The sequence below is a fragment of the Syzygium oleosum genome, unplaced genomic scaffold (assembly GCF_021117445.2).
Source record: "Syzygium oleosum isolate NSW1041296 unplaced genomic scaffold, Sole_v2.1 Sole_v2.12, whole genome shotgun sequence".
NCBI classification, from domain to species: Eukaryota; Viridiplantae; Streptophyta; class Magnoliopsida; order Myrtales; family Myrtaceae; genus Syzygium; species Syzygium oleosum.
In genome coordinates, this window is record NW_026607496.1 from 6,493,743 (window position 1) to 6,503,848 (window position 10,106).

At 46.1% G+C, this 10,106-nt stretch overlaps 2 protein-coding genes across 2 annotated transcripts; one reads left to right on the forward strand and one right to left on the reverse strand.

Moving 5' to 3' along the window:
* The first annotated feature begins 1,231 nt into the window (after positions 1 to 1,231).
* On the forward strand, positions 1,232 to 2,358 carry LOC115672311 (thaumatin-like protein). Its single transcript, XM_030594094.2, has 2 exons — positions 1,232 to 1,353; positions 1,474 to 2,358. Exons 1-2 carry the CDS (start codon positions 1,287 to 1,289, stop codon positions 2,148 to 2,150), a joined length of 744 nt encoding a protein of 247 aa, XP_030449954.1. The 5' UTR covers positions 1,232 to 1,286; the 3' UTR covers positions 2,151 to 2,358.
* Positions 2,359 to 6,349: 3,991 nt separating this feature from the next.
* LOC115672269 (hsp70 nucleotide exchange factor fes1) lies at positions 6,350 to 10,106 on the reverse strand. The gene is made up of 6 exons (XM_030594041.2): positions 9,878 to 10,106; positions 9,655 to 9,797; positions 9,507 to 9,557; positions 7,536 to 7,757; positions 7,315 to 7,417; positions 6,350 to 7,084 (listed from the first exon to the last, which is right to left on the reverse strand). The coding sequence occupies exons 1-6, from the start codon at positions 9,982 to 9,984 to the stop codon at positions 6,523 to 6,525; spliced, it is 1,188 nt and encodes a 395-aa protein (XP_030449901.1). The 5' UTR covers positions 9,985 to 10,106; the 3' UTR covers positions 6,350 to 6,522.

Sequence of the window (10,106 nt, forward strand, 5' to 3'; positions counted from 1 at the left end):
TTTACTCACTTTGGGGAGATGCAATTACATTTCCAATGCTCATTTGGCCAAAGCACCTTGAAAGGTCCATTGGGAATGCTCATTTTCGAAATGCAACTGGTACTGTTCACTGGAACTGTTCATCTTCTCCCTGCAGCAGCTCCGGCGGCCGGCGACGGCCGCCTGAGGGCTAGCCCGACCCCGGCGACCACCGCCTAGGGGTCGCGCGACACCGGCGACTGCCACCTGGGGTCGCTGGACCTCGGGAGTCGCCTGGGTCGCTCGACCTCAGGCGACGCCTGAGGTCGCGCGACCCCAGCGACGGCCACTGGGGTCGTGCGACCTCGAGTGTCGCCCGAAGTCGAGCGACCCAGCGGCGGTCGCCGGGTCGCGCGACCCGTGCGACGGCCGCCCGGGTCGCGCTACCTCGGCGGCGTCGCTGGGTCGCTCGACCTTAGGCGACGGCCGCCGAGGTCGCACGACCCAGGCGGCCGTCGCCCGGGTCGAGCGACCCAGCGGCCGTCGCCTGGGTCGAGCGACCCGGCGGCCGCCCCTGGGGTCGCGCGACCTCAGGCGACAATCGCCTGAGGTCGGGCGACGCCAGATCTGGCTCGCCGGCGGCTGTAGCCCTTCGCCGGAACTGTTCATCCAAAGAGTATCTTTTTTAAAAAAAAAAAAAAAAAAAAAACCTCTCAAAGCTCATTTGTAAAAAAATAACCAAACACAATTGCATTTTTTCAAATGGCTTTCAAATGATTTTTTACCAAACGCCATTTGTATTTCCCCAAAGTGACTTTTACCTAAAGGTATTTGCATTCTCCAAATGAGCATTGGAAATGCTGAACCAAACGGGCCCTAACTATCAAAATCTTAAATCATGTTTATGCACTTATCCCACGGTCATCCCATCATACAACTCCCAGAAGGGTCATCTTTAGGTTTTTTGTAAGACAAGCATCGATACAATCACCGCATCATTGGCGGGAAATACTGCCTATGGCGTCGTTCAGATTCGTGGAAACTGATCGAATGTACTCGAATGGTGAAGATGTTGAAGCACACGGCAGGACTTCAGCTTGCCACAGAAGAATTAGAGGGACTGAATTGGATCCCGACGGCGAAAATACAGGGACCGAAAGCGCAATTTACCCATAATTTGGTCCTTCACCACAAAATCCTTTTCAGACACAAAAGTTTGCAGCCACCCCAGCCCTCACAGGCATATATATACTTGACACTTCTCGCTCTCACTCTCACTCTCACTCTTCCTCTATAGCTCTCTTCGTCTGCCTTTCTTACTGGCAAACATGCCGAGTTCATTTTGTTTCGCTCTTCTTCTCCTCTCTTGGCTGACTCTCTCCTGCATTATTACAGGTAAAAGTTCTTGTTTAATCGAATCAGTTGATCATTGGCAGTAGTAGCTTTGATATAGTGTTCATCATTTTTGTTAGCTCCACGATTAATCCAATTTCTGTCGTTCAATAACGCTCTCAGACGCCGCGCAACAACTCATACTGGTAAACAACTGCAACCACACCGTCTGGCCGGCGACTCTTGGCAACACCGGCCACGTGACCCCGCGCGATGGCGGCTTCCGCCTCGACACCGGTGAAGAATCAATCGTGGACATCCCCGAGCTGTGGTCCGGCAGAATCTGGGCGCGGCAGGGCTGCGCCTTCGACGAGCATGGCAAGGGTGCCTGCAGCACGGGCAGCTGCGGCGGAGTCCTCCGCTGCCGTGGCTCAAGCGGCGAGCCACCTGCGACGGTGGTGGAGATGACGCTGGGCACGAGGTTGTCGCCGCTCCACTTCTATGACGTGAGCCTGGTGGACGGGTTCAACCTGCCGGTGTCATTGAGGCCGTTGGGCGGCAGCGGAGGGTGCGGGGTGGCGGCGTGCGATGCGGACCTGAACGGGATGTGCCCGGCAGCGCTGGAGGTGAGGAGGGAGGGGAGGGTGGTGGGGTGCAAGAGCGCGTGCCTGGCAATGGGATCGGCCAAGTATTGCTGCACAGGCAAGTTCGGGAATCCGAGGAGCTGCAAACCGACATTGTTCGCGAATCTGTTCAAGGCGATGTGCCCCAAGGCATATAGTTATGCATTCGACGATGCTAAGAGCTTGAACAGGTGTAGGGCGTCGAGGTACGTCGTCACTTTTTGTCCTCCTCAGTGAAGTGAAGAAGATGAAGATGAAGATGGAGATGGAGATGGAGAAAGAAGAAAGAACCATATGACCGTTTTTCTTCAGGCTTTTTCTTTCTCTCGTCTGTTTGAGTGATCTTTACGCCTTTTTTTTTTTCAAATTTTATGATTTTCGTACTTTCATTTTGTAAAGATAAGCGATGGTCGCGTAGCAATACAGAGTTGGGAGAATGCTTATTGATCTGAGTGGTTTGTTTCGAGCCTAATTCTTATAATTTGATTGTTGTACTGTTCTTTTTTTCATAATTGTGAGGACAAGGAGAATCTAAACATAGACACCGTTGGGTTGCTTTCAATAACATATTCTGTCTCATGGGTCCATGTCACTTCCGGCCACCATGTGCCGCCAGGCGCCACCCACCAGACTTGGCCATTGCCACCGTCGGAGACACCACCATGACTACCTTGACTTGAGGACCACCACTGCAACTTCACCGCCGTGTATCGGCACGCCTGTCTCTGGTTAAAGTAGATCTCATATCCAAGATCATGCATGTGACCTTAAATCCAAGGTGGCACCGTAGGTCTGAGATCTTGTGACCTTAGGTTCGAGGTGGCCCGACCTTCCATCGAAGGTCCGACCATATATCTTGAGGTAGGAAGACTTCGAAATGTACGCGGTGATCTTCATCAATGGTTGAGGAAAGAGGGGTGGAGCGAGATGATTGTTTCCAGCGCGGCGAGGCCAACGATGCTGTGGCCAATGGCAGCGACTGCAACAAGCGTGGCAAGCGATGGCACCAGGAAGTTCATGTCCCCATAAGCTCAATATTAATTAGTTGATTGATTCCATCATTAAGGATAACGAATTCAGGTTCTACTGATCGTCGTGAACTGCACTTATCACAGTGGTTAGGTCATGCCATGTTGAGCATTCAGAATGCATGAAATCTGTAATGTAGAGAAAGATCCAATCCGCTAAACCACAAAAAGAAGCGACAGAGCAAGGTCCAATTCCGTACGCAATTAGCTAAGTCAACTAATTCAGAAACAAATCAAGAGGAGAGTATAAAAAGCAAGTCCGACAGCTTCAGGGAACGAAACATGGGCTCGAGTGCTAATGAAAACCTTAGAAGAGAAGATCATGGACCTGAAGAAGCACGACAGGCCCCTGTATATGGGGCCAACAATGCCAGTGCCCAATGTGCTGGAGATGGTCAGGAAAGACCCTCTTCACGTCCCTCGGAGGTACATCAGCACAGAACAAGACATGGCCTTGGACAAAGCCGACAAAGCTGTGAACCGTTTCTCGTCCGATATCCCAGTGATCGACTTGTCATCGCGCTTGTGCAGGGATGAGCAGGTGCTCAAGGAATTTGATCTTGCTTGCGAGTACTGGGGAATTTTCCAGGTCTTTCTCAGAGAAACTTAGAAAATTTCAGATTCATTCTTTTTCTCTCTATGTTACAAAAGAAAAGTTATATTCTACACGCTATATTAGTGAAGAAATAGGGCAATAGAGAAAAAATACATAAGAATCTACTTACTATTGTATTAATGAACTAAAATGGAATCATCTTGGCTTTGACAATGTCTGTAATAGATGATTTACCCACTATAGATTACAAGCAATTCCTAAATTCTCCTTATATATAATATGTTATGCTGAATGAAGGTAGTGAATCATGGAGTTGCGAAAGAGGTGATGCGGGCGATGAGGGATTGCGCGGCTGAATTATCTGCCGTTAGAAGAGAAGAACCGGTCTGCGATGACTTCGAATGACATACAGGGTTATGCGGCACGCATGCGGTTTCCTAGAAGCAGAAGCTGGACTGGTCAGATATTCTGATCTTCTGCATCTGCCCAAACCAGATTCGGAGGCTCGATTGTTGACCGGCCATGCCCGAAAACTTAAAACACGTACACAATGATATCTACTCGACAAGAAATTGTAGCCGAGACTGATGCAAGACTTTTGTTTCAGAGAAGTAATCGAGGCCTATCCAGCCAGAATTAGAGCAGTCGCGGAGGATCTCCGAGGGTGGCTCTCTCTGATCATGGGAATCGACGGGGACAAGCTCTCCAAACTGCACGGAGAATCAGCACAAGGTCTGCAGATGAATTACTGTCCTTGCAGCGAGCCGCGTAAAGTGCTTGGAGTGAGTCCGCATTCAGACACAGACCACACTCACCATACTAATGCAGGACGATGATATAGAAACCCTCCAGATTTGACATGAGGATCAAGGGGTCACCTTTAAACGAATCCCCTACGCACTTGTCGTGAACGTAGAGGATGTCACCAAGGTATTTATAGAATTCGGACTAAAAGTATCAATTCCATGGCATTTGCTACCGGGTCTTTCCCATTGTTTACTTTAATTTTATGTAAATAAGCTTTGGAATTAGATCATGAGACAGAGTATGCTTTTGTGACCATGGCATGAAAATTTGGGAGAGATGCTGCAGAATTTATCAGCCAATACCACTCAAGAAAGTGTAACCGATGAAGAAGCGCCTGATGTTTTTCCTCATGCTTCAGATTTAAAAGATTGGGAAGTACAAGAGCGTCGAGCATAGAGCCATGACAAATGAGCTCAAACCTAGATTGTCGTTTGCATCTTTCATCCTCTTGCCAGACAACGACATGGAGATCAAACTGCTGGACCATATGGTTGATGCAGAGCGGCCGATTAAGATGTATAAGAAAGGGAAGTATGGAGAGTATCTGCAGCATTCATTGAAGATGAAGCTGGAGGGGAAGGCATACATTGAAAAGGCAAACTTGATAATTGAATGGACACTGTTTTTCCTGATTCCTAAATGTTTGTGTCAATGTGAGTAAGAAAAGAAAACTCTACAGTGTTCAAACTCAACGAGCTACTCATAAAATCAATCTAACTTCCGAAGTTTCGATGCTCGCAGCTTTTATCTTTCAATTACCATGTAATGCAGGATTCTGGGACTAAGCTAAAGAATAGATTAAAGCTGGCGATTTTCTTAACAAAGGCGTAACAGAAACAGCAAGTACAGTGAATCAAGTACTGCAGGGCATTCGGATCCACTTATCTCTTAGTAATGCACAAATGAAGCAATGCACAAACTTAATAACTAGACATGCACGACAGAGCGAGTCTCATATGGCTTAGTGTGCAACCGAAGAAATCATCGAGTCTTATTCAACCGAAACTAAATCATCGAGTCTTATTCAGCCGAAACTAAACGAGTGGCCGATGAGCGAGTCTCATCAGAGTCAGGTCATCATGTCTATACTCAAGAAATGCGACAATGTCGATGACCTCCAGATTCAGCACAACAACAGAATGGGTGCCCGTGAAACTGATATGTTCTCGAGGTACATATGCAGAAAACCCAGAATTCCGTAATGATGGTTGGGTCTCTGGGACAGTGAATAAATGTGAGCAAATGCCTCGTGTGTTCGACAAGTTTGGACAAATGGGAAGCCAGGAACGTGGAGCAGCAAGTAACCGCGACCCGAAATAAGACAGATCACGTCTTTTGCTTCTTTCATCTTCCAACTGGTTAATGCGGAGATCGAGCCACTCCACCATATGGTCGCTGTTAAGGGGCCGATTAAGATGTATAAGGGAGTGAGGTACGGAGAACATTCAGTGCATTCCTTCAATAGGAAGCAGGAGTGAAAGGCACACATTAAGATGGCAACAATTGGTAATGGACCTAGAAACCAATAACGTCTTCTATTCAGGCTAAACAAATGCATCAAGATTGCTGATCCTCAACCATCTTAGTCCTGTTATGTTGTTTGCAACAAGTTGAATCTTGTACCAAAACCTTGACGCAATGCTCAAATAATTCATGTCACTCAGGTAAATCCTTCCACGTGGTAATTTTTTGAGATTCGTGGCAAGGACTCCAAACCCCTGCACTAGATGAAGGGTTCGATGCAAATCTCCATCGAAACAAGAATGCATTTCATCAATCGCAACAAGTCATGAGTGCCACGAGAACAACAGAGGGCACTTCGGGCGATAAGCTAAATGCTTAAAAATTGGCAATTGGACATTCTCAAAAACAGTGGAACCGAAAGGTATGCCAGCCCACCCCCCCCCCCCCCCCCCCCCTTGGCAGATGGGATAAAAACAAGGCCATATGACTCTAGACTGGAGAAAACAAGACCATGATACTGAAACATAATTTGATGCGTGCTCTGCTGCGTATGAACACAATGGGGATTATTGAGGAAGAAGAAACCACAAAAAAGACAGCCCTATATGTTATAATGTGGAGGGGAACATCATTGAGGAGGACCCATATGAACAAGTTTCTACATCTACAAAGGTACAAAATATATTCTATCTTTCTATTCCGAACAGATTTAAAAGCACGTCCATGAGAAGCCAGAGAATAACTTAGCTGACTCCTACGGATTCCTTTGCGCATCAGCATTTTCTTCTCTCGGAGCTGCATCGGGAGTAGGGCCAGGTCCTAATAGCAGTGGCGGTTTACTCTCCTGAGCATCAGACCCCTTATTAGCATCAGCTGCAGCCCATGCTCGCAGAGGTGGTTCAAAGTGGCGACTGGCAACATCAGGCGGAGGCGGCGGCGCATCCTCTCCAGGGAGAACAAGGAGCCCCTTTTTGCGTAGAGATGAAGGTTCATTGTAGCAGGCATTCCAGATAGAGTCCACCAGTTGCCTCTCCTCTCTAGCAGCTCCTAGATCATCGGGTGACATCAGGCTCATGCCATTGATACGTTCTTGGAGCAACTGCTTTAGCTTCTCATCGTCCTCAGCTAGTCTGCTGCCAGTCCCGTCCTCCTTGTCTTGCACAAGCTCGAGCAGGCCCCGAAGAGCAGCTTCTCGAACATCTGAGTCATCACTGGCTACAAGATGCATCATGATGCGCGGGAATCCTAGCTCATTCACAACTTTGCAATCAGAGCCATTCTCATGCAGAAGGTAATGGATCAGGTTCAGTGCTTTCCTGAAGGACAATAAGCAAGGTTTTATCAGAGTCTTGAGAGTCTTCAGCTAATTTAAAGCAGAGACCCACCATTCCCCATTTTTTATCACTATAATGAACCAAACTATATAATGCGCTACCACTGGACTCATAAGAGAGCACTTACTTGCAGGATGAGAAAGTGGTAATAATACACACGTGGTAATATCACTTACTTTCTCATCCTCCAAGTAAGTGGTAAATGGTCTTACCTTTGAAATCTCACATTGTCTGAACTCAAAGCATCTTTCAATGCCACGTAACCATTTGCTAGACGAAAAGCAGTGATTCCAGGCTTATTGTGACGAATCAGAGCTGCATCAAGAAGCAAATTAACAAGATAACTAAGATTCTTGCACTGCAAAAACCACTTGTGATATATCTGCAATAAAATATATATTTATATATTTATTTGGCTATAAGAATCGCTCACAGGATATAGCACCAAGTGCTTTTGTACGGACTGTCACATCAGGATCTGACGTAAAATTAGAAAGCAGATATTCTAAGCCATTTGCTTCCATGACTAGTTGTTGACTCCTAGGATTGTTCTGAACTATGGTTGTGACAACGTCTGCAGCCTTTGCTCGAATATTCGCGTGTGAATTCTTCAAGTAATTGAGAAGAGGAAGTAAACCGCCAATTGAGTGGAGATCTGTCGCATATACAAAGAAAAGCACATGACAATGCAAAGAAAATTCAGAATGCCACCTTCACAATCTCTTGCAAGAAAAACAACAAGTAATTACCAAACAAGGGACACATAAAAGCAGATGGAGCACGAAGACCGACAGAATAGAACATAAAGCCACAAAGCAGAGACATCACCAGATGAATAGCTTAATAAAGTAATAAAGTGGTACTGAAGAAGAAAGCTAAGTGCAAGAGGAGAAAAGATGGGCAAAACATGAAAAAGGAAACCAAAACTACATAAAAAGGTGAGTGCAAATGTCCATGTACATGTGTACTATCACCACTCTCCACCAGTCAAATAGGATATTCATTGTAAATTATCTACAGGACCTTATGAACAAGAGAAGCCATCCCCCAAGGACATTTCAATCTAAACACGGTTAAGTAAGTGGAGGAGGTTCATTTGACTCAAAATTCTAAGAAGTGAGGCAACGAGCTTAACATATAACACTCCAAGAACACTGGAAGGGTGATGAGTTTAACAGATAACACTCCAAGAATACTGAAGGGTGGATAGCTGTGGTTCTTGAAACAAAAGCATGTATACATGAAGTACTTTAATAGCTGGTACAGTAAAGACTTTTACGAACAGTGTGGATAAAATAAGACGCAGCTGTGTTCAAACCAGTGACTGGAAATATAACTAAAAGACCAAATTACACACTGTGACTGGAAATTTTTCTCTTAAAATTCATATGTCTAGAAATAGGATCATAGTCTAAATAATATGTCATGCTGTATAACATTTTTATCTATACGACTTCATTGTAAGCCGTGACTTAGGCGTATTCTGGAATCTTCAGAGTACACCATAAAAACTATACTTTTTATCTTTTGATGCACGATGCCTCAACCTGCTTGGCTGAATTTACAGCTAAGATAATGCTGCTTCAAAGTGCATCATACGACTAATAAAAAAGTTAAGCTACTACTCTGGTGATTGCAACATCTTTGACACAACATCCATTCTATTCAAACTTCAACCTACACAACTTAATCTTGCCAACTCACATATATCTTTATTGGCAAATCATCTCACCTATTTAACCTAATCAGGGTCAGGAACTATATCTTTAGTCATACCAAATACCCCAATACGCACCCACTATCTTTGAAAAACTTGAAAGAGAATCCTACCAATATATAACACTAACGAAAAAATCATCCTTTAAAACAAACAACAGATTTCAGATAATTCCCATCTGTTTTAACCACTTGGGATCTATAATTTGAATGAAAACAAGGAACCAGGGAAGTAAAAATCGTGTAACAAGCAAAGGCCCTTAATGATAAGACCTCTTCATTTGTCATGGTCGGTCGAGATTGGAAGCAAGCAACCACTAAGTCTTTAAAAGAAGAAAGCTTGAGTATTACATAGTCAACGATGCCGTCAATATCCTAACGAATCAGAATCCAAAAAGTATATGAAACTGTTTCCGCAACTCTAACAATGCATTGCAGACTACTAAGGCCAAGTTCTACTAACTATACAAGTTGGAAACTTTCTTCACCAAATTAACCCATTTAGCTTCACGAAGCATAAATTACATTCTATCTCACACATAACAGAACCAGCAGTGTCAATAACAACGATAAACCGTGTGAATCTCAGTGCCCCAAATCTTTCCTACAGGCTCAGACAGAGGAAAAAAGAACACGAGCCAAACCACTTATTCAAATGAAGACCAAGAAACGGTAAAACAAAATCTACCGTTGGCCATGTCGATAGACTCGACGTGCTCCTGCAGCTCATCCAACATATCTGCCAGTAGAGAATAACAGAAGAAGTGAGCCACAGCATAAAAAGGGGGCAACGGAACTTCACGAGCAGCCGACACCCCAAAGCTCCGCGGCATTACCTTCGATATCACCGGCGGTAACACCCTGAGACTCCAGCACCTGCTCCGGCGTCTGCATCACCAGCGTGATCTCCTTCATCCGCTTGATCACGTCCACGGTCTGGGCCTGCATGGCCTCCACGAACCACCTCCGGTCCTCCTCGCTGCCACAAGCAACGAAACCATCAAACGCGACCGAACGCGAAACAAAGCAAAGCCCCCCAAAATCGAGATCGATCCGAACCTCAAGTCGCGGGCGGGGCGGGTGCCGTCGGAGTGGGCGACGCTCCATTTGAAGAGGCCTTGCCAGTTGGGCCCCTCGCCGCCGCCGCCGCCGCCGCCGTCGGACATTGCGGGGACGGTGGTCCTCCGAGGGAGCCGAGGTAACCGGAAACCCTAGGAATCGAGCTCAGCTGTGGTGGACGAGCTGCAGCGAGGAGAGGAAAACCAGAATGAAAATGAGGATCGAGCGG

Coding starts and splice junctions, on each gene's coding strand:
- LOC115672311 (XM_030594094.2), top strand. CDS start 1,287: ATGCCGAGTTCATTTTGTTTCGCTCTTCTTCTCCTCTCTTGGCTGACT. Junction 1,354..1,473: donor TCTCTCCTGCATTATTACAG/GTAAAAGTTCTT, acceptor TAACGCTCTCAG/ACGCCGCGCAACAACTCATA.
- LOC115672269 (XM_030594041.2), bottom strand. CDS start 9,984: ATGTCCGACGGCGGCGGCGGCGGCGGCGGCGAGGGGCCCAACTGGCAA. Junction 9,558..9,654: donor TACCGCCGGTGATATCGAAG/GTAATGCCGCGG, acceptor CTCTACTGGCAG/ATATGTTGGATGAGCTGCAG. Junction 7,758..9,506: donor GTCTATCGACATGGCCAACG/GTAGATTTTGTT, acceptor TATATGCGACAG/ATCTCCACTCAATTGGCGGT.